We start from the raw sequence: 25,314 nt of genomic DNA, 5'->3' as shown, positions 1-25,314 counted from the left end.
TATGAACATTTTATTCCTTTGACTCATCCTTATTTAGCATCTTCTTTAGCACAAATTTTTATAGATTATGTTTATAAATTACATGGTGCTCCTGTTGAAATTATATCTGACCGTGATCCAATTTTTATAAGTAGATTTTGGAAATAATTTTTACAAATTTTAAGTGTGCAACAACATCTTTCTACCGCCTCTCATCCTTAAACAGATAGCCAATTCAAAGTTCTTAATAGGTGTTTAGAAACTTATTTAAGGTGCATGGGCTGGAAGCAATCCAAGGAATGGAGTAGATGGCTGTGACAAGCTGAATGGTAGTATAATACTACCTTTCATACAGCAACTAAGGCTATTCCATTTGAACTTTTATATGGTTAGGTTCCTCCTCTACATTGTCCTTATTTACCTCAATATTTTGTTTTAGATGTGTTAGACAAGTCCTTCACAACAAGGGAAGAGATGATAAGGGTTTTAAAACATCATTTGCACTATGCCACTAATATGATGAAGCAACAGGCTGATACTCACAGATCTGATCATGAATTTATGGTGCGACAATGGGTTTTTCTCAAGTTATAACCCTATAGACAACTATCTATTGCTGATAGGAGCTCTCAAAAATTAGCACCACAATTTTTAGGGCCTTACAAGGTGTTGGAAAGAATAGGGGCTGTTGCTCACAAACTCAACTTGCCACCTGATTCTAGAATTCATCCTACCTTCCATATGTCTTTATTGAAGCTGTGTCCAGATCCTAATGTGAAGTAAAGGCACCCTCCACTTGATTGGCCAAAAATTCCAGCCTCAAGTGAACCTGAACAGATTCTACAAAAAAGATTGGGCACAGGAAGAAACAAATTATTATTGAAATTCTAGTCAAATGGAAACAATTTCCAGATAAAGAAGCCTCTTGGATGCCTTTGTACCAATTTCAACAAAAGTTTTCTAACTTTGTTATCACTTATCCTTGAGGGCTAGGATCTCTTTTAAGGGAGGTATTGTTATGTTTTTATAATTTTGACATTTATTAGTTAGTTATAACCGTTGATTGCTAACCATTGGGGGTATTCAGTGGTCATATAAATACTTTTATGTTCAATTGTATTAGGTTGTTGTTGATCAATAGGGTTTGGTATTATTCAGAAAGCTCTCGCCTCTCTTTTCTCTCTTCCTCTTCAACCTCTCGTCTCTCATCTTCTCTAAACCTTCCTTTGTTCTTCTCTCCTGCTATCTTCTTCTCCTATTTATTTTATTCTACTATTACAAACATCTAACAAGTAGCTTAGGCACTAACAATCTAAGCTAAAAGGAAAAAAGTAATCCCTTAAAAATTCATTTCTGCACATTTAAACATCAACTCATATTGTCATTGAGCCTTGTACAAGTGCAGTAAGAAAATGGATAAAATCTCAAACCAAAAGGCATCTAAATAAAACCAATGTGTCATCAATTCCCTAAAGAGTCAAATATTCAATTTTGATAGATAGTGAAAGCAATGCATGTAAAGAACAAATTATAGGTTAGTCAGGAATAGAAAATACATTCAGACCTTGTTAGAATGTCCTTGAGTGGAAATATGAACTAATTAAATTACAAAATACATGGAAGGCAATCAAAATGCAAGTGATTTAGCATAGATAGCCATACATGACAAATTTATAATAAAATCTAGACTTCTAACCTTTAATCAATGCTTCTCAAGTAGAGGCCTTAATTCTCCATATGAAGTAGGCAATACCATACATGTAAAAGCATAAGTAAGTCACCTGCAGAGAAAATAGTGAGATATTGCACTGAAGAAATGGAGGCCATGTCATGCTTCATACCTATACTATTATAGAATAATCATAATTCATCACCTCCAAACCTAACCCCCTTTCTGTCACCCCTACATAAAACCACAAGAACCCAAGAGAAAACAGCTTGGAAAAGAGATAAATAAATTCTTCATGATTTAGCTCTTAAGCACATACAATCCAGTAATAAACCTCCAGTATTCTTCATGGTAAGAACCTTAAGCACATACAATCCCTTTTATTGGTGAACCTCCAGTATTTATACTCATAGGATCAGTAATAAACCTATTTTCTAGAGGCAAATCCATATAATCATATAATTGTTAGAAAGCATAACTTACCACTGGTTTTAATTTAAACAAAACAAATAAAGGCAAAATAATTTTTATTTTACAACAATGCCAAACTAAGTTTAATGAAAAAAAAAAAGAAATGCACAACAAGGACATTAAACACAGGTGAAGTACAAATGCATCTTCCTTCCTTGTATAGCCCTTTTCTCAATTTTCTTAAACAAATAAGATAAAAAGGAGTATACATCTTGTAACTTATACTAAATTGAAAAACCGTACAACCTTCCCTGAATAACAACAAATTTCCTCGAGTTTTATTGAAAAATTGTTAGATAGATTACAACCAAAAACACCACAAAACAGAAAATTTGTTGTGGTGAAAAGAGAGGAGTAGAGAAAGGAAGGAAGGCTACAGCACGCACACAACAACATGGGGCAAGCCACATTTCTCCACTTCACTTCTCTCTCCCTCTATTATTCAGATCTATCAAATTTTAATAATTTTAATTTTTTTATTCATTTTACATTTGAACATGTCAACAGTAATTCTATAAAATTTTAAATCTGACCCACTTAAATCTAATCTGACCAAAACAGATTCAAAAAAGAGAAAGAGAAGTAAGATTTGGAGACCTTGCTTATGCAGGGTCAGCATAGTCCAACCATAGAACCCAGAGATGTTAGAATAGGGAAGTACTATATTAAGAATAGTAATTCAGTTGTGAATTTTTGAAAGATAAAGTTGAAAAACTAGATCTTTAACGGACTTGTTAAACTGTTCATATTCAGGAAGCTACCTTGGACAGTTAAAACATTAAATAAGCAACATTAGTATAAGAATATTTTTTTAAAAAGAAACTAATTTGTATGTCGAACTTTCAGATTTTTGCCCGCTCTATTCTCTGTCGTCCTCAATTCTCATCCTCGATCTGAATGCATGATATTTAAATAATATTTTGGAGAAAAAAAGAGAGAGACAAAATTCAGTTTGAACTAATAATATTTCAGATTGAAACCACTCATACTTCTCAAGCAAGATTTCTAAGTAGTGCTTTCTCTTCATGAATATTATAGAAAATCAAAATTCAATTGCCAGTTTCTGAATAAGTGTAACAGCAAATTTATCTGAACTAACAGTCTAAGGGATAGGATATCCAACTGAGCTGCAAGAGTAAATTGTCCGAGCACCAGGGTATAGAATTAAAGAAAGTCTGAAAATAACGCTTCGTCGTCATTCTTCAGGTTGAGCATGCTCACGTAAAACACTGGCGATAACACGAAGGAGAATGGGTGAGCCGAGAGGGAAATTTCGGATCAGCAACGGAGGAGCGGAAATGACAAAGTGCGGCAGGACGAATCACTGTTGAATGTTGATCTAATGTTCTGGATTCCATAACAAGCGGGACCCACACGACAAGAACAGAGAGGGCGGGCAAATGAAAAGCGCGAACACAGAGAAACCAGTAGGAGGGAAATTTTGAACCAACCTAAAGCAACGCTGGCTTTGGCAATACACATGTCGACACCGGCGAAACGGTGTTTTCCTAGCGGCCGGAGAATCTCCAGCTGCACGAGTTTCATCGGACAGCCATTGATCTTGATGAGTCCACAGCCGCGCTTGCAGTGAGTCACGGCAACGGCGATCCCCTTACGGCCGAAACATTGAACTTGTTCGATTGGCTGCGCCAGAGCCATAATGTGCTCCTTCCTCGTCTCCCCAAAAACCCCAGCAATTGCAGCACGACGAGAGAAGAGGAAGCAGCGTGTGTGTTATTGTTCGTGCCTGAATCAATTCTCAGTTACGTTAGGATAATTTGAGGTTGGCGTAAGGGGAAGGGTTTTGGCCTTTCAGGGTTTGCAGGGCGCGCGAAAATCACAAATTTACTCAAGGCGGTGCTGCCGTTTTGAAATGTCGGTGTCCTGAATCAATTCAGTTACCGACTTGACATTTTGGTGTTAGCGTAAAAGGGAGGGTTTAAGTTTAATCAGGGTTTGCATTAGGCCACAAAGGACTGGATTTCAACTTAACTCAAATTTTAATTTCTTTTATTAAAAAGATTAGATTAAATAACCTATAGTTTGATCTGATTTAATAATAACATAAAAATTAATAAAATCTGACTTAGTCTATAAAATTAAAATTAATATCAACTTCGTTTTTTTTCCTTTTTCAATTTAATAAACTCAGTTAAAATAATAAAAAATTTTATAATCATAATAAATTCATAATAATCCCTAACAACAAGAAAAAAAATATTTTAATTACAGTCCAAATAATTTAGATTATTAAATTATTAGTCTAAGCATGTGATTATGCAATGAACTAGACTTATTAAATTATTAATAACCTTAACTTATTATTACAAATAATTAGTAAATTAATTATAATCATATTAAATAAATTTAATAAAATCAAACTGGATCAAGTGGTCTAGACGTTTATTCTTCCATTCAATTCAACTCAAAGAAATAATATGATCTTTTCAATGTTAAAGAATTATTTTTTAATTAGACCGGACAAAATCGAACCTTTTTCTATTACAATGGGTCAAATAAGACTGAATGGCTTCTGCACAATGCTTATTTGAATGGAGTGTCTCGTGACAATTACAATCACATTTTTTTTTAAAGGCAGTTCTTGTAATTTTATTTTTATAAACAGCTGGCATTTCTTTAACTCAAAAAAAAAAATCAACTTAATTCTAAGCCAAAATCAGGCCAAAACATAAATTCTCAATTAAATAAAAGGAAAATTTTCGTAAAAGAAGTGAAAATGAGGATTCTTCCCTTTTTTAAAAAACTTACATCTTTTTACAAAATCTAAAATAATATTTAAAATATTAAATTTTTATTGATTCATATTTTGCAATAGTAAATAATGCCATCATTAAAAATATCTTAATTATTTATTTAAAAAAAATTATCATCCCTGGGATCAAGGCAGTGTTGCTTATAGTATTAGCCTATTGGGGAGATGATTTTTTTTTTTTTCATACACAGATTGTACTTATTTTTTCATACAATATTTTTTATAGTTAAAATATATTTTTAAATCTTTAAATTTATAGAAAATTTTAATTTAATCTTTTAATCTTATAAAGTAATTTTTTGCATTCGTGATGGTTATTTTGAAATATAAATAAATTTCTTATGTCAATATTTAAAAATTTAATGTAAAATTTTGTTGGGATGAAATTAATGATATTAAGTTTATATGACTAAAAAAGTATTTTATAAAGTTAAAGGATTAAAATAAAACTTTATATAAAATTAAAAGATTAAATGTGTACTTTAACTTTTTTTTTTACTATTGAGCCATTTTATTTATGAATATAAAATATTTTTCGTTTTTAAAGTATAATTAATAAAGTTTTTTCAAAATAATTTTAATTACAATGTAATTAATAATTTTTTAATTGAGATATTATATTAAATTAAAAATAAACATAAAAATAGTGTGTAATTTTAAAGAGAATTAAATTTTATAACCAGATACACAGTGATATATCAAAAGATAATAAAGAGAAACTAATATTATAATTAGTTTAATATTTAAAAATATTGTTTTAATTAAATTAAAATTATAAAAAATTCGATGAACTGTATGCCTTTTTTTTTTTACAACTAATGCCGATTAAATGTTTAATTTTATCATAGGTTCCACGCATACTATTTTAACCATAGGTTCTAAAATTTTCACCTATTTTTAACATGGATTTTCGGCCTCGGTTGTTTGATGGGAGTTTTATATGTTATTTTATTATAAGAAAATTTAGAAATAAAGTGACTCCAATACTCAAATGACAAAACAATTGTCAGAATATTTTCAAAACGAATAGATATTTTTATGAAGAGTAATGTAAAAAGTTATAATTATCAATACCTCTCCAATTTCTACATGCGTATTTAAAAAGTTATAAAACTAAAAAATTGGCATACAGTGAAAGTAAATATTCTTTTAATAAAACTCAATATATATACCAACGAGATTAAATCTAACAGAAATGGCTAAACTCTTATAAAGTGGTAAATCAAAACTTAAATTTACATTAAAAGAGATTAAAAGAGATATCCACATTTTAATATTTGACCATGCTTTAAATAGGATTACTTTTAAAAGGAGAATGCATGTGAGCAATAAAAAAAAGCCCTATATATTAAAAGGATGTTACCTTTTAAATAAAAAAAATTAAACCCTATATATTAAAAGAATGTTACCTTTTAATAAAAGTTATTATATATAAATAAATTTTGATTAATATTAATTATTTAATTAGTTTGTCATGACTTGTAAGTAAAAAGTTTTATTACTTGAAAATATCACTTCAATGTATTACCTCATCATCGAGTCCTTGAATTACATCAACACCCAACTATTAAAATTTATTGTCATTGTCTTTTAATGCACTAAAGATAAAATTAATTTATTATCTTATAAAAATTATTATTATTTTGATTTGAGTCTGAATAATGCAATCCATATTTAAAATTTTTTATTATATTCTGAAAGACCATCAACTCAATTTGTACCTGAAAATTAAAATAAGAGGTGAATTAAACTTAAAAAAAAAAAAGTGTTGCTTATGGTTTGAAGATACGTAACGTTCCTCTTCATCTATGCTTATTTTATTGTTAGCGAGCCGAACCTGCCAAAAAAAAAAAAGACAAGATGGCGCAAAAATTTTTTTTAGACTGTGGGGTAAACAAAAAAAGGACGAGATACACGCCGAAATGAGTTGAAAGAAAAACATCTTCATCTGAGGGTCATGCGGCACGAGGCACCACTGCATTTATCCTTGCGGGGCACCCGCAGATGCTAAGGAAACTATTTAAACACTTGTGCTATAATTACTGTAGAACTACCGTCAGATTACGGTAATTACAAAGGACAGGGATAGAGATTTATAAGATAAAAACAATAAATTTAAATTACAATCACATGTTTTAAAGTGCAAATTTAATTAATTAGTACAAAGTATAAATTTAATTTAATTTAATTTAATTAATCCAAAACTCATATTCCCATCCCTAGTCAGATCCACAAAACCTCATCGTGGCAGTCATTGGTGAACTCCAATGACTCTTCCAGCAACCATCGTGGGCTGGGAAAAGACGAACATGAGCGCATTGTTCACGGGGTTCATAGCTGTCATCACTCTCACTCTGTTGTTCTTGAAATCCCTTGTCAATGATGACGAGTTTTTGGGTAAGAGTTCAAGAAGCCTCTATTGTAGTAATTGTGTGTGTTAAAAGAAAAAACCCCACATCACTTAAATGAAAAGAGCTTCTAATGCATAAATATTAAAAAATAAAATGAGTTAATAAAATAAATTTAGAAGAAAAGTGGGTTTGTGCGTATGAAAATAATTAATTTATTCCATGTGTGTGAGTTCAAGAAGCATTAAGTTTTTTTTATCAAATCATTTTTGCAAAAATTCTTAAACAGATTTATATTAATCAATTTCATTATATGTTTGTTCCCAATGACTCCAAGAGTTATGTGTGTATAATCGAGATTTAATGGTGCTCTATTTTAGTGGTTGAATGCCTGACATTTATGTCCAAAATCTTGGCCTATATATAAGCATGCATGTGGATAGAACGAGGTGCCTAGCTCTTGAATTTTCGAACCTCTTCTTTCTTCCTCCGACTTTTGTTCTATGCTGGTTCATTTGAGTTATGTTATTAGTATTTGTTGTTCTGTTGCCTTGTGTTTGCAAGATGTGCTCATTCAATTTTGGAGAATTATCAATTTGCCATACTAATATATTAAAATAGTTTTCAAGGACAGTATTTTTAACACGATTCAAACAACCTTTATTTTTTTACCCACTACCAATAGCTTCCTTGTGCCTATGATGATGGATGTTTTTGGGATAAAAGTTGTCGATAGAGGTCTAAAGAGGAAGAGCAAGAGACTTCTCCACCGAATGTGTCTAGATTAATAGGATTATATTAATAGGTTTTGATTTATTTATTGTTTTCGAGTTAAAATTCAAATTTCGGTTTTTGGTGCATCTAGTTGATTGTTCTGGATGCCATGAATTGCCTATTATGCATCGAATTTTTGTTGGGCATTCATGTCCTCAGACGATTCGTCTCTGTTCCAAACATGTCAATATGAACCTATTCTAAAAGGAAAAAACAAGGACAAAACTTTGGACAAGACAAAAATTGTTTCGGGGGTGATGGATGTCTTTTGTGACTGCCTTCTATTTTGATGTAATATACATATATTTTTTTTATTAATATGTAATAATTTATTTATTTAATATATATATTTTTTGTTGATGAAATGCATGTATATTTTTACTAACATGCCTTTAGATAAAGCAGCGATGATGACTTGATTTTGTGTTTGATTAATTTGTTTAAGTGGTGTAACTTAATAATTCGTGTCATTATATATATAGCTTAAAGGTTATTTGTGATTGGCTTTAACTTATGATTGGATTCTTTTAGTTGAAATTGTAACTTAATAATTGAATTGATTTATTTGTATTGCTCTGTTTTTTTTTTTCCTGTATTGCCTTAATGTTGGACTTAGCAAGTTATATAATTTAACAAGTGTTATTATTTAAATCTCTTTTTCACGTTTTATCTACTTATCAAAATATTTTGATTTTAAATAAGATGGGACAAGACATATATAAAAATTCAGTCATGTTCAACCCCACTTCTAATTATTGAATTTTTGGGTTTACTTTGATCATGTAAAAAGAATATGAAAAACAAGTATTTCATGAATATTTTAGTTTTTTCATTTTGTTTTTATTTTCAGATTTGAATCTCACACTCAACGTTTATAAGTCATCATTCTAACTACTCTTCGACCTTACTATTATTTAAACATGTAAAAAATAAACTTCTTTCCAACATTGTCAAGCTGTCAAAGACATCTTAGTATTTTATTACATTCCAAATTATAAAATCTATCAGTCAATGCAGGGGTAAAAAACGAAATAACATCAATATTGATTGCTGGAAGTTCTTCGCGCTTACTGTTAGGAAGCTTGAATTTGATGAATTCAACCCATTGTGGTTCATTCTCATATAAATTAACATCAATATTTAATATGCACAAATTTCACAAAAAAATCTATTTTGTTATTACGAATACTCTATATTCTTTGCTACTCATGGAATTTGTTGTCTAGTTTTATTTTATATAATAACTAGATTTATGCCCCGTGAACGATGCACTTGAATAGTTTAGTTTCTAAAAATAAAAATAAAAATAAAAATAGATATTAAAAAATTATTTTTATGTAGATATAAATACTTCCTTCACTTAAAAATATAAAGTATTTCCAACTGAATCTCATATTCATCAAAGAAATTTTATTTTTTTATATTTTTTTCTATTTAATAGAGTATTTCACCTTAAAATAAATATAAAGTGATTTATTTAATATGGATACTTTTTTAAAAAAGATAATGATTATATCTTAAAAAATTTAAAAATATTTTTATATTTTTTAATATTTAATCTATCAAAAAATGTCTTACATTTTTAAATGAAAGGAGTATATAAATTTTTTTTGTATATCTAACACCTATTATTTTACTAAAAATTTTATATTCACCATTGATTTTTAGTACAAAATCTCACATGATCTCTCAAAATATAAAAATCTTATTATTTTTTTTACCTTATTTAATTTTTTTTAGATTTATAAATATAAACTCCACTCATATTTTTAATGGTAAGTCTTACACATTACTTTTTTAAACTACACTTCTTCAATTTTTTTAAATTTAAGTTTATTAAAATATTACATTTCCTTTATTAATCTCAGATCTTCAATTCATATTAAATTTAAAATATTTGAATATATAAAAAATTTATAATTGATCATGACTCTTAACACCTTTAACTTTCAGATTTATTTAAATTGATTTAACTATCCCAAATTATTAAAAATTAATTTTACTTTATTTTTCTTTTTATTAAGTCCATACATTGCGTCTTTAAATATATTTTTTGACCAATTTATATATTTAATTTTCTAAAAAGTTACAAAATAAATACAGTTAAATAATAAAAAATTATTTTTTTGGAGATTTAAATGATTGTTGGACAACATTTATACTTAACAATAGGAGTATTTTAATCCAACATATATAATTTAATGGTCGACTAATGGTTAGATGGATAAAAATAAGATCTTAAAAATAATAGGAGGGCTTATATTTTATAACTATTCATACTAAAAAATATTCATATACGTTTCAAAAAATAGAAAAAGGTATTATTAATTAAGACAAAAATAGATAAAATATTTTTTTATTTTTAAGTATAAATTTTGTATGTACTGTTTATATTTAAATAGGAGTATTTTAGTCTAACAAATATGACTTAATGATTAACTAATGGTTAGGTGAATAAAAATAAAATCTTAAAAATAAAAAGAAAGCTTGTATTTTATAATTATTCATATAAAAAAATATTTATATAGGTTTCAAAAAATATAAGAGAGGTATTATTAATTAAAATAAAATTGATAAAATATTTTTTTCATTTTTAAGTACCTTAAGTTTTGTACGTACCGCATCCATGTGGAAAAAAAAAGAAAGAAAGAAAACGCTGGATTCATGAAAAATAAAATAAAAATGAAAAGTCGGACGGACTGTGCATGTCCAGCACCATCTGATGGTACTAAATTTAAAAATAAAAAGAGAAAACGTATGAACCAAAAAAAAAATAAAATAAAATAAAAAGTCGGATGGCACTGTGCATGTACAGTACCATTCGATGGTACCAAACTAAAAAAAAAAATGAAAAGTCGGACCTGACGGTGTTGCAATGGCAGAGGTTTAAAAAAAGGAAAAAATTGGGGGCATTTTTAAAAATTTTCTGCTCATTCACTGTTTATCAAACATCTCAAATTTATATAGATATAGATGTTAATTTATGATTTAGGGTTATATTTGACCACAGGTTGTCTACAATATGTCTCATTAATCTGTCCAGTTGTTTTAAAAAAAAAAAAATCAAAAAACAGAAAAATTGACTAGATCACCGTCTAAAATAAAATTGATGTTTAATATTTGAGTTTTTTTTTGTCGGTATATAAATATATGCCCTATTATGCATATATCAATAATAATCTAATTAAAAATACTCACCCTGTACTATATAGCAAACTCTGATTTTTTTTAATATAAGATCAAGTTAAAGTAATTAATTTTTTATTTTACTTCTTATTTGTATATTCTAATTAAAATTTCTAAACAATAATTTATTATAGTTATTAATAGTAAAGAAAGATAAAATTACAAACTTGCATATTTTTTTAATAAATTTAAAAATATAATTATTATTTTTGAATAAGAGTAAAATTGGCTAAATTTTGTCGGCCAAGATATTTTTTGGGCTAGCTGGCTAAGAGGCAGAGGGCCAAGAACATTAAAAATGAGCATTATGATCATCATTGAGCCATAAAAGCAAAAATTGACGACTCGGATTATTATGGATGATGCCGTTCGAAAACCAAAAACCTTAGAGTGGGTAATTCAGACGAGCCAGATATATTTAAATCGAACTCAATTTAAATTAATTTATTTAAATTGAATTTAAAACATTCCATCATTTTAAAAAAATTTATATAATCAAACTCTACCCTAATTTTTTTTGACTGAGTTTCGACTGGTCTGTCGGATTTAATCAAAATGATCAACTAACTTCAACAATCTAATATTTGAATTGAGCTATATATAAAGTTAAAAATTTCAACAATCTAACTTATTTGAATTGAGCTCAATTCAGAGTGAGTTTATTTAAATTAAACTTAAAATATTTTTTTTTAAATTTATATAGTCAAATTTATTTTTAATATTTTTTTAAGAGATTTGAGTTCGCTCAAATTATCTGCTCTAAAAAAACAAGGATTATTATGGATGACACAGAAACGAGTCAGGCCCGCCGTAATTAATAAGCCGAGAGCAACGGTTACTTCGCCGCTCCTTCCTTTCGTTAACCCAATCGCAAAATCTTCTCAGGCCGGACCTCAAAAAAAAAAAAAAAAAAAAACCCGTATTCTTCGCCACCTTCTTCATTTTGCATTTAATTAATTAATAATTAATTTGATTGAGGAAATTTTCATTTTTGTCTATATATTCAGTTAGCACCCTCGTTCAGCCTTAAATTAGCCTTCGGCAGTCTCTCAGTCTCAGATTCGATTGCCATTTTCCAAATCGCAGCTTCGAGGTCCTCGCTATGGCGTCTCAGAAACTCATCGGCTTCGTCGGATTAGACGAATTAAGCTTGGAGGTGGCATCGTCGCTGGTCCGTCATGGCTACAGTGTTCAAGCTTTCGAGGTATCTTTCTCTCTGAATCAGAATATTTTACTTTTTATTTCTGGATGAAAATGAGAAAGCAAAAGCAAAAAGATTTGCGGCACAGTTTCTTTTTTCCGGATTCTTTCTTCTTCTTTTCTCTCTGGTTGAATATAGTCGCACTGCTGATTATCATCCATAAACAATATAACTTTCAATCTGGAAGTCTCGAGCTCTGCGTAATTAGTGACCCAGCATGACATCCAGTTATTCCAAGGACTAATTTCATAAATTGTGAAAATGAAAGAGGTACATTATTAATAAAATGATCAATTCATCATTTTAATTTATTTATATATGTACACAAGTCACAAGCATATGTTTGCCTGAAATTTTGACCAAAAAACAAATATGTTTGCCTAAAATTCATCCGTTCAGTTGATTATTTTTCATGGTCAGCAAACGAACGTCACCGTGTGATCCGGGAGCCAGCGGTGAGTACGGCCACGTCAGCTTTGTTCTTATCTGAGTTTTTATTTATTTTGGTCTGACATCTTTGCGTTTATTAAATAGTATTTTGTATCACGGATCTTTTTTTTTTTTTTGGCCAAGGAATTTTTTTCTTAATTATTTGGGATGAGGGTTTCAATGAGTTATGTTTTGAAATGGTCAAATTATGCGGAGTAGCTAAGCTAAAGGAAAAGTACGTTGTCTCCACATCACCTAAAATGCTTTGATTTGGTATGATTTGGCTGGGACAAAACCCTTATTATTTTTGCCCCCTTTTCCCTTGCCATCTTATTCCCTTTTTGACCATTATATTAGTAGTTGTGCTATTTATATTTAATTTTTTATAAAATTATTATTGAAATGTTGAATCATAAAAAATTAAAAATTAAATTTAAACTGTTAAAATTTGATTTGAATTATTTAAAGATGTAAAAAAATTTAAAAAATATTTTATAAACATTAAATCGGAACCATTTTAATATAGTGATTATAAAAGAAAGAAGATGGATGGGGAAAATCAAATGAAGTTTGGCAAATCAAAATATCCAAGTGGAGAACTAGTGATTTCTATTGATACAACTTGGTTAATTTCATTCTAGACAAGTGCAATGTATATTACAAGGAAAAAAAATTGCTACAAATAACAGTCGTGACCTTTAATGGATAGATTTTAGTATAAAACTATGATATTGATTAAACTAAATTATAGCCACCGATCTGTCCGTACTAAAATGAAAATGGCTTAATTTTTTTTAAAACTCAAATAGAAAACTGCCTACCAGCTACAAGACAGGCACCTGTGACCTATATCATATTTATATTAATTAAAAAGTAATAAATTACATGTTTCAGTTGCAATGGGAAGGAATACGTACGCACACGTAGACATATCATAATATATACGTAATGCATCAAGGTAACGGCCGGGGTAGTAATCTCCGGATGACAACATCCTGACTTATGTTCAAGTATATAACTCAGAAAGGGTCACAGTCACAGATGATGCATGTAATTATTTTTTCCTGGCCAGAAATGCATGTAAAAATTAACTAGCCGGAAATCCAATATCTGAAACTAGAGTATTATTAGAATATAAAAGAAGTTTCATATATAAAGATTAAAAGATAGATTATAAATGTATGAGCTTGAGAAGTATATAATCAAATAACTTAAACTATTTTAATAGAGTGTAATATCTTTAGGCATATTTAATACGAGAAATCTAACATTGTAATATGAGTCATTCGATTGGGGGCCCCAAAAGAGACACAGACAGAGACACAAAGAGTGAAGAGAGAGAGAGAGAGAGATTAAAGAATGAAAGATAAAAAAAAAGAGATTAAAAAAAGAGAGAGAGAGAAGAAAATTGAATAGATTTGAGATCTCTGAAATTAAAAAAAGTACAATCCCAAGCAAAAAGAAGAAGAAGAAGAAAAAAAGGAGGGAAAAAAGTAGTGAAGAGAATATTAGAAAATAAAAAAGTCCCACATCTAAAAATTGAAGGATGGATTGTAATTATAAATATATGAGTTTAGAAAGTATTTAACCAAATAACTTAAACTATGAAAATATTTTGGTGGAATATATTATTCTTAAGCATACTTAATATAAGCAATCTAATAAGTAAGAGGACTTTTTTTTTTGGGATATTACTAGGACTTGATTTTTACCATAATAAGAAAGTACTAGTATTTGATATCACAAAATTGTGGATTTATTGTGCAAATTCCTTCTTGTTTATTAATTAATGTTTACGGTTCTTATTAAAACTGTGAACACTCGTGCAACATGTTATGTTTTAGAACATATTTTTAAGCTTATAAATTCAAACTATGATAATTAATTATATCAGAAGCAATTATCTCTTGTTGCTAATATCACATTTGAAATAATTTCAAATGGTCTTTAGATATGCCATGATCAGTAGCTTGTGTGGACAATTTCTAGTGACCCACAACATATGGTCTCTTGGCAGAGTGCTGTTAAGCTTGTAGTTCTCAAGGGTACAAATAAAGTATTAGTACCTTAACGATGAGAAGATATTAGAATGTGATCATACAAAATCACACATGTATTGTTTTGCGACAAAAAAAAAAAATTGTTTAGGCTTGAGACAATGACCAGCTAACTTGATCACAACACGATCATGAATTCTTTATCTTTGTAACTGGAAAGGACCTTGTGCATTGCACTGGGATCAATAAACAGGGTAAGAAAACAGATTTATGAGAAATCAGTAAAGAAATGGTGACTTGTATTTATATATATGATAACGTTTTTCAATTTGTGTCTGCTACCTCTATTCTTAGAACTATTAGCTAATCTGTGTTTACAAATACTTTGTTAAACTAATTTTTTTGATAGACAAGCGATTCCAAGATTAGTGAACTTTTGAAGTTCGGGGGAATTAGATGTTCAAGCCCAAAGGATGCAGCGAGAGGTAAATAACATTTCAGACGTATGGTGGTTACATTGTATGGTAGCATTTGCTATTGTTGGTTGCAGCAACAAATTTAAATTTCATTCACCATACATTTGAAATACGATTTCTTGTAATAGATTCTGGATAAGATTGTTTAATACTGTGAATCTTTCCTTTGAATTTTTCTAATGTATGATATACTTGTTTGTTATTGATCTAGCCACTGTCCTTCTTATCAAGTCAACTCTGTATGTTCTTAAAATACAAACTTCTTCTGGGTGAAGCAAACCGCTTATTTATGAGATTTTCATTTCCTACGGTATCATTTTTGGCTCATTGATAGTAGGCGCTGTGAGTGACGACATCACAACCTATTCTCACCGAAATTACTGGCAATACACTTGAAGTTTTGGCGTTCTGATTAACGCCGCATCAGGGGCCATCATTTTGGTTTTACTTATTTTTCCTAGGCGTCTTTGTGGGTGGTTGTTTTTAGTGGACACTTTCTTTGATAAAACATCTCTTGTACTAAATCTTGCGTAATTTTTCCAAGGCATAAAAATGAGTGTGCTTTATGCATGTCATGTGCAGCAACAAAAGCTGAAATCTAAAGGCATGGACCAGTTAAGGAATCATACTAAGATCCTTTTAAACAACTTGGTCGTCAAGTTTTGTTGCACCACAAAGCTAATGGAGGTTTAGTATTTCATTATTTATTTTTCTCATGCATTAAAAGTGTAGAAATTTAACTGGGTGGGTTTGCAACTGATGTCAAATCTCCAAGTTGTCAGCATATAACATTTGCTCAAATTGAGCATTTCAGATGTATGGGGTGTGCTTCACCATATTTCCAATTAGTTGTAGTTGAGCATTTCATCCTTTTACTTGAGTTTTCAGCCAGTTAATATCTTGGCAATAGATATTCTTTTTTGATTAATTATCTATGTTGCTATTACTTTCTAGCAAAATATATGTATTTTTGTATCTGTTTTCTGTGTTACAAGATTAAACTGTAAATTTAAATAGATTCCACGGTTGTCTTACGATCTTCGCTAATTCATCTGTTTCTCTTCCTCACTTTCAGATGTGGCTGCTTTAGTTGTCCTAATATCTCATGTGGATCAAGCTAGTGATCTATTTTTTGGAAATGAGGGTGCTTTGAAAGGTCTATTTTTGAGCTGTTTGGCCTTATATTTTTATATATTTCCTAGCATCTTGGTTTAGATATGGAATTTTTATTTTCTGCACTTGCAGGTTTAGACAAGGACGCAATTGTTATTCTTCATTCAACCATATCCCCATCGCTTGTTCATCAACTAGAGAAGGATCTTGCAGGTAAAGATACATGCTTTTGCCTTCAAAATGCTGGATTCTTAGTAAATTGTGGGATGGTGCTTCTTGACATTTTTAAAAGTTGTCAACTTATCATGCAATGTTTTCATACTAATGAATTGAATAGTGTTAATGGTTTGTTGTTCCTGCAGAAATTCAAGGGGTAACTTATATTGTTGATGCATATATCTCTCGTGGGAGGTCTGAGGCTTCAGATGGAAAAGTCATTGTATGTTCATTTGTTACTATCACTTAATTTTACCTTGCTTATTTCTGGTGGGCTAGTCTATCTTTTGTTGACTACTTAAGACTATGCAGATTACCTCATCCGGAAAATCAGATTCCATCAAAGAGCACAGCCTATTCTTTCAGGTACTCATCATGAGATATTCTTTATATATATATATATATATATATAGAACTTTGTGTATGTTTGTGTTCGTGTGTTAAACATTCGAGCTTTAATTCTAGAATTTTATTTTTAATTTACTGGTTTATTTCTTCTGACAGCAATGTGTGAAAAGCTTTTCACTTTTGTGGGTGAAGTTGGTGGTGGCAGGTTTATTTCCTTCGTGCTCTTGCTAAAACATACATTTACCATTAGTGCCCCCCCTTTCTAAAAAAAAATTTACTTTTTAACAGATCCTTGAAGTTTTTTCCAAGCACTGTTAAACTTTACACTAGATAATTAATTTATAAAATAATTTAAAGTTACGTTTACAGGTTTATACAACCTATCAGAATTGGAAAAAAAATATGTTATTGAATGTTGCATTTTGTTTGGGTTTCACAATGAAATTTTACTGTTCCTTTCCATTGCAGTAAAGTTAAATTAGTTGTTGAGCTGCTTGAGGGCATTCATTTAAATGCTTCAGTGGAGGCTCTCTGTCTTGGTGTCAAAGCTGGAATTCATCCATGGATAATATATGATATCATTTCCAATGCTGCTGGAAACTCATGGTACGTGTTTGTTAATAAAATTTAGCCAAGAGGACCCTTGCTTAGTACTTATGATCTACACTCTAGGATGCTTATCTCGTTGAAGGCTACTTGGTCGTTGGGCACTTGACTTCACACATCATAAAAATCCTTAACTATAACTTATCTATTCCCTGACGTAACTTATATACTTCTTATAAATTATTCAAATTTCTAATAAACTTTACAAGATTTTTATGATCTGTGAAGTCAAATGCTCAATATATAAGTTACGTCAGGGAATATATGAGTTCCTAGTTAAGCATTTTTCGCCCCTTCTCTGTGTTCATTATGGAATCTGACTCAATTTCTTCTTCTCCGAAAAAAGGTTGAACTTATGATTCATGTTAATCTCTTGTGATCTGTGAACACTAAAATTTTTGCTCATGCAATACTGAATAATTAGATCAAAATGTGACATTTGCGTTCCTTGTACATTTTTGCTCATTGAATTGCTCCCCCTCATTTTGGGTGAGGGGATAATTTAATTTATCCTGTAGGGTATTCAAGAACAATGTTCCCCAATTGTTAAAGGGCGAGATCAAACATCATATTCTGGGTGCTTTTGTTAAAGAAGTGGTAAGATCTATAGACACGAGAAGCAATTAAATTATATATGGCCCATTTTCTGGGCTATCTATTTGTCATGTTAATACATCACTGTTGTCAGGTATGATATTGTTGATAACAGAATGATTTTACATAAAACTTTTGTTGCAACTTTAGTTGTGCTTTTCCAGCTGTTGTCAATCAATATATCTGATGGAATGAGGGATTATGGATAATTAAAATTATTTTATTTTTGTTCTATTAAAATAATTATTTTAATCTTAATTTATAATTTAGATTATCTTTTAAAGGATAGATTTCCTTTATTTGAGAATAAGGTATATATATCTTCTTATCCCACGTAGGATTTAGTTATTTTGATCAATTGAGTAAAGTTTGATTATTTTTCAGTCTCTCCCTTAATTTCTCTCTAATCTCTCCCTCCTCCTTCTCTCTCCACCCTTCCCCTCCTCTATGTTATATCAATATCCATATATGATGTAAAATCTACACGAAGCTGGACTATGTAAACTATGGACGGTGATGCACGCCTTAGATTCAGTGCAGGGCATGGGGCCCATAATGGTTAGCTTATGAGGATGAAAACTTTAAAGAGAAACTATCCTTTGAAATGATTTTTGCTGATTAAAATTCTGTTTTCCTTGAGTTTGTGGATGATAAAGGTTTAAAAATGTGAACAAGATAATATTTGAAATTTAATCATCATTATATTTTAAGCTGAAAGGTTTGCGGAAATAAATCATTACATCTTTTTTCCTCTCGGGTTTACATATATGAATAGTCCTTTTAAGCATAGAGCAATTTAAGATTGCATTAACATAATACAAGCTCTTTTTTTAAGTTAATGTCTTGAGATCAGAAGTTAAATAGCTGATCCTCAACTTGAAGATTTGTTAGTTTTTTTAATTAAAAATGATATATGATTCAGCATTAATTGTTTAACTAGAATTTGAGATTTTTTTTTGGGTTGAAAAAGGGTGCTAATATTATGCCATAACTTGATTTTAAATTTGACATTCTATCTGGTTGTTGGCACTGTTCGTGAATATTGTTCTAGTTGTTCTTTTAAAACAATCCTTGATAGCAGTTGAATTTTCTGTCTTCAAGGAAATCATTTTAGATATGGCCAAGTCACTTACTTTCCCACTTCCACTTTTGGCTGCTTCGCATCAACAACTTATCCTTGGTATGGAAATTCAATAGATTAAGCAACAATTGTTCTCTCTGTAATTGTCTAGTTTCTGAAAGCTCCCTGATTGCTACTCACAACCTAGCAAATTTCTTTTGTCAGGGCTTTCTCACATAAGCGGAGATGATGAACTTGCAGCACTAATGGAGGTTAAATTCCAGAAATTCTGTTTCAGTGATTTTAATGAATTGAGAGAAATTTTTCTTTTCTTCTATTTGCAGTCTTCTTAGAAACACTGCGATACTACTTTCTTAATGTCTTGTTTTTTTCCTCTTATTTTTCTTGATAGATTTGGGGAAAAGTTTATGGAGTGAATATTACGGGTGCAGCAAATGCAGATGTATATAGTCCCTGAACAACTGGCAGCTCAATTTACTGCTAGTTCAAAGAGTGGGAGGCGGGTTGGTTTTATTGGACTTGGAGCAATGGGATTTGGCATGGCAACTCATTTGCTGAATTCAAGCTTCTGCGTTGTTGGTTATGATGTAATTCCTCTTTTTAAATTCATAATACTAATTGCATTAATCAACTGGTATTCTTCTTGGTAGATGGACATATTGATTAGCCTCTCCAATAGTTTAAAACTGTGCCCGCATGAGTTTTCATTGGAAGCTGGAAAATCAAGAGTCAGGTTCTTTAAGATGCAATTGGAAACTTTTTCCTTGAGTTAACTTGGGGTTTGTCTTAATGATATATAATTCATAAGGATCTGAGTGAAAATAGCATGGCCCCTTCATTTTCTTAAAATGTTGATGCTTACACATGAAGTGGCCAAATGATGTGAATTATCTTTTCATATTAGGAGCTTATGATGTTGACAGGCATGATCCAAAGGTAATTGGATCACCCTTAACTAAAGTTGGACATAAAAAAGTAAGCCATAGCATTGCGTATATATAATTGAACAATTCTTCTGGAAGTAAGCCTATTAAACATTTCAGGAAATGTTGTATGGACAGTGCTATATATATAATTGAACAATTCTTTTGGGCCAAGATGCCATTGCATTGCGTCACTAAAGAAAGTTCATTCTTTTCCTGTGCTGTTTAATAGGAATTCGTGCATGTGTTTCTAAATCTTCATCTTTATGTTTGTTATTATAGTTTGTGTGGTGGCTAGGCTATAATAAGTGTATTGACTAGTAGACTGAGTTTTGTAGTTTTAATTTTGGTGTTTTATTTAACTTAACTTACGACTATGAATAGTCACCAAAGGAAAATGATTAAATTTGTGATCCTGTGCTTACCTCTCTCTCTTCTATCCCTTTATAGATCTCAACATTTTATCAAAGTCTCTGTTAGGCAAGTTTCACGATAGGGTTGTATCAGAAACCATAGCTCTTTGGTCTCTGCGGTCTGAGCAAAACTGCTCTGCTTTTTCTAAATGTTTCCTTTAATATTTTGAACATGATGATATGTTGTTGTGTTTTTTTGGAACCTTTGTGACCAATAAAGTATGTGATCCCGTACACGCGTCTCTATTTTTTTGGCAACCACCTGTCTACTTTTTCCCTTTTCTGACATTACCAATGTTTATTTACTGCTGTCGTGTAATGTATTTGTCTAGTTAAATGCATACCCAAATGTTTTCATATTTCCTTAAAAAGATATATTTTCTACAAAGATTTGTATGTTTGTATGTGGTCTAAAATATGGATGTTTAAGTAAATATCAGGGTATTGGTTGTGCCTATGGTATTGAATAAATATTAATACCACTGTCATTTTCTTTTTTATGTGTATATTCTAGGTATACAAACCAACTCTCACTCGATTTGCAAATGCTGGTGGTTTAATTGGAAATTCTCCTGCAGAAGTGAGTAAAGGTAAATAGTTGCATACTTCTAGACCTACAAATACAAGATGATACGCTACAATAATGCTATATGTATATTCATTAACACATGCAACTTGTTTCTGCGGGGAGGTCTTTCCCTGGTGGGAGATGTAAAGGCTTGTAATTCCAGTTATGGTACTAGGAAATGGCTTCCCAGGATAGCACATCGACTAGAGAAGGAAATTCTTCTCTTCATCATCAATGAACGTTCATTTGCTACTCTTTCGAATCAAACTGCTGTTTAATACTATTGGTAAATCATAAATAAATTGCAAAGTTTGTGATTGACTCGGTTTGAGAGATTCTTGATTGCTTTTTCATGTAGATGATGATTGTAGTAATAGTAATTTGAATGACTAAATGAACGTGTTGTGTAAATCATAACAATTGATGAGGTTTTTTCTGATTTGTGATTGCTGGTACCAACGTTGGTCATTCAGCTAATATGAAACTTAATTCAAATTATATGAGGAAATTTATTGATAGCTTCAATAATCAATCATAACTGCTGATGTTGCAATTGGAAGTAGGCTGATGAATCAGCCAGTCATTTCATTTGTCTTTTTCAGCCGTAAGGGCATTGTGGCAGTCTGCATTCTCTTTCTATTCTCTTGGCTGGTGTGGGTTTAAAATAGGTATAGTTTCAATGAGAGTTGATACCGGGATATTTCAATACTTAATTTGATATCTGGAAATTTTCAGCCTCAAGAATAAAAAAAATGTTCTTTTGGAGTAAAAGAGCATCTTGTACATTTTTATGTTCTAGGGTGTCTTCTTGTATTTTTTCAGTGTACAAATTATTTAAATTGATATTTGCACTTATTCCTTAATGTGGTTTGTGAGCTTTCTGCATTGCAAAGAACTAAAAAAAACAGACTTGTAATGCTATATTACAAATTAGCTAACCACTTTGTCATGGGGTTCTTGATACCGTGCCGAAGATAGTGTCAATACAACAACAACAACAACAACAACAAGCCTTTATCCCACTAGGTGGGGTCGGCTACATGGATTGCAAGACGCCATTGTGCTCTATCATTTATTAAGCTTTTAGAAATATTATTAATTAAGAGATCACGTTCAACAACTTCCAAGAGTGTTCTCTTAGGCCTTCCTCTACCTCTCTTAATCGGACTCAAAGTTATATGTTCCACTCTTCTCACTGGTGCCTCCCTTGGTCTTCTTTGTACATGCCCAAACCATCTCAACCGATTTTCTACCATTTTTTCCTCAATAGGTGCCACCCTCACTTTTTCACGTATGTGCTCATTTCGAATTTTATCTTTACGTGTATGTCCGCACATCCATCGTAACATTCTCATCTCTGCTACTCCAACTTTATGCTCTTGCTGTCCCGTTAGAGCCCAGCATTCACTACTATATAACATTGCCGGTCTGATAGCAGTACGATAAAACTTTCCTTTAAGTTTATTAGGCACCTTACGGTCACAAATAACTCCTTTAGCTTTTCTCCAATTAAACCACCCAGCTTGAATTCTATGTGAAATATCTCCACTGATTTCGCCATCATTTTGGATAATGGCTCCCAAATATCTAAACTTTTCCACTTGAGGTATAATTTGATCTCCCAATTTCACTTCCAAATTATTTTCGAATAGTCCTTTATCAAATTTACAATATAAATATTCCGTCTTACTTCTACTCAGACGAAAACCTTTCGACTCCAATGTCCTCCTCCATAACTCAAGTTTGCAATTAACCTCTTCTCTTGTCTCTGCTATAAGAACTATATCATCCGCGAAGAGCATACATTTTGGGATTTCCTCTTGAATATGTTCCGTCAAAACATTTAAAATCAAGTTGAACAAATAAGGACTCAGAGATGATCCCTGATGTAGCCCAATCTTTATAGGAAAATCCTTTGTTTGACCACTAGGCGTTCTTATACTAGTTTTTACCCCCTCATACATATCTTGTATGGCTTTAATATAAGCAATCCGTACTCCCTTTTTTTCCAACGCTTTCCAAAGCACTTCTCTTGGTATACGGTCATAAGCTTTTTCCAAATCAATAAAAACCATGTGTAGATCTTTATCTTTACAACGATACTTTTCCATTAATCCCCTTAGTAGATAAATCGCCTCTGTAGTTGATCTACCTGGCATAAAACCAAATTGATTCTCAGAAATACTTGTCTCCAATCTCAACCTGTGCTCAATTACTTTCTCCCACAATTTCATTGTGTGGCTCATGAGTTTAATCCCTCTATAGTTAGTACAATTCTGAATATCTCCTTTATTTTTATAAATAGGAATTAATGTACTTCTCCTCCACTCATCAGGCATTTTCTTGGACCGTAAAATCACATTAAATAACTTAGTTAACCATCTCACCCCTTCTTCACCTAAACATTTCCACGCTTCGATAGATATACAATCAGGTCCGTTCGCTCTACCATTTGCCATTTTCTTAAGAGCTTCCTTTACCTCCTTATCACGTATTTTCGATAGAATGACAAATTTTGTTCTCCTTCACCAGTTACTAAATCCTCCAAGTTACTAGATGAATCCTCTCCATCATTGAAAAGTTTAGAAAAATAAGTCTCCCATCTATTTTTAATTTCATCATCTGTAACTAAAATTCTTCCCTCTTCATCCTTAATACACCTTACCTGTTCTAGATCTCTTGATTTTCTTTCCCTACTCTTGGCAATCTTATAAATATTTTGCTCTCCTTCCTTCGTCTCAAGGTTCTTATAAAATTCTTCAAAAGCTTTAGAACGAGCTTCACCCACAGCTCTCTTAGTTTCCTTCTTAGCCATACGGTACCTCTCCCAATTTTCCTCATTGTTACACAAATGTATGGCTTTAAAACAGTTCTTCTTATACTTGATTTTGTCCTGTACACTATTATTCCACCACCAAGACTCCTTATCTCTCGGACCAGGACCTTTCGATTCTCCCAAAACTACTTTTGCAACCTCCCGTATCTTTTTAGCCATATCCTCCCATATGATGTTAGCACTTCCCTGAGAATCCCAAATTCCTTTATCCAAAAGATTTCGCTTGAAAATATCTTGCTTCTCACCTTTTAATTGCCACCACCTAATCCTTGGTGTTACTACTTGTCGACGTTTTGGATTTTACTCATAATACACACATCAAGGACTAGGACCCTATGTTTGTGTCGTTACAGCATCTCCAGGATCACCTTACAATTTTTACAAAGTTTTCTATCTGTGTTCCTAACCAAAAGAAAATCAATCTGCGACCTTGAGGCTCCACTTTTGTAGGTGATGAGATGCTCATCTCTCTTCTTGAAACAAGTGTTGGCAATCTTAAAATCATACGCCAATGAGAAATCAAGAAGAGTTTGCCCTTCATTGTTTAGCTCTCCAAAACCAAACCACCATGCACCCTCGCATACTGACCAGCTTCCCTCCCGACATGCCCATTAAAGTCTCCTCCAATAAAATCTTTTCACTCTGTGGTATGTGTCGAATCAACCCCTCCAGATCCTCCCAAAATAATTCCTTAAGACTGGCTTCTGTCCCGACTTGCGGCGCATAAGCGCTAACAATATTAACAGTCTCACGTCCAATTATCATTTTTAAAGAAATAATTCTGTCTCCAATTCTGCTAACTTCTACAACGTTCTTCTTCCACTCCTTATCTATAATGATGCCTACTCCATTGCGTGCACTTACTTTTCCTGTATACCAAAGTTTGAAACCTTGAATATCCTTAGCTTCTTCTCCACGCCATTTTGTTTCTTGCAAGCAAAGGATATTGATTTTCCTTTGAATCATAACCCCTACAACCTCTACAGATTTACAATTTAATGTCCAACATTCCAAGTACCAAATCTAATTTTGCTCTTATGGACTAACTTCTTTAGCCGCGTGCGTCCAGAATGACGCGGTAGCCCTTGCTCATTTAACACTACATCCGGGCGCCGATGCAGCGCCTCACTCACTTATCACTGTACTCGAGCCATGCAGCGCGTTACTTACGGGCAACGACCTAGCATTAACATTATAACGTCTATTGTCCATGTTCATGATAGATTCAACAAATTTTTACATTGGCTGTTGATGGCCTAACACAACCCTCCTCCTTTACCCGGCTTGGACCGGCTATAAACATAGGCGGAGTA

General features: G+C 31.4%; 2 protein-coding genes across 2 annotated transcripts; one reads left to right on the top strand and one right to left on the bottom strand.

Annotated features, from left to right (window-relative positions):
* Positions 1-2,662: 2,662 nt before the first annotated feature.
* LOC129298332 (uncharacterized) lies at positions 2,663-4,008 on the bottom strand. Its single transcript, XM_054936731.1, has one exon. The coding sequence runs from the start codon at positions 3,776-3,778 to the stop codon at positions 3,398-3,400; it is 381 nt and encodes a 126-aa protein (XP_054792706.1). The 5' UTR covers positions 3,779-4,008; the 3' UTR covers positions 2,663-3,397.
* Positions 4,009-12,092: 8,084 nt separating this feature from the next.
* On the top strand, positions 12,093-18,152 carry LOC129298331 (uncharacterized). Its single transcript, XM_054936730.1, has 9 exons — positions 12,093-12,404; positions 15,237-15,312; positions 16,379-16,459; positions 16,549-16,629; positions 16,779-16,855; positions 16,945-16,998; positions 17,137-17,185; positions 17,449-17,586; positions 18,105-18,152. Exons 1-8 carry the CDS (start codon positions 12,303-12,305, stop codon positions 17,460-17,462), a joined length of 534 nt encoding a protein of 177 aa, XP_054792705.1. The 5' UTR covers positions 12,093-12,302; the 3' UTR covers positions 17,463-17,586; positions 18,105-18,152.
* The last annotated feature ends 7,162 nt before the right edge of the window (positions 18,153-25,314 follow it).

Source organism: Prosopis cineraria, unplaced genomic scaffold (assembly GCF_029017545.1).
Source record: "Prosopis cineraria cultivar Desert tree isolate PC_DT_omini unplaced genomic scaffold, ASM2901754v1 PC775, whole genome shotgun sequence".
NCBI classification, from domain to species: Eukaryota; Viridiplantae; Streptophyta; class Magnoliopsida; order Fabales; family Fabaceae; genus Prosopis; species Prosopis cineraria.
This window is presented reverse-complemented; position numbering and strand designations above follow the sequence as displayed.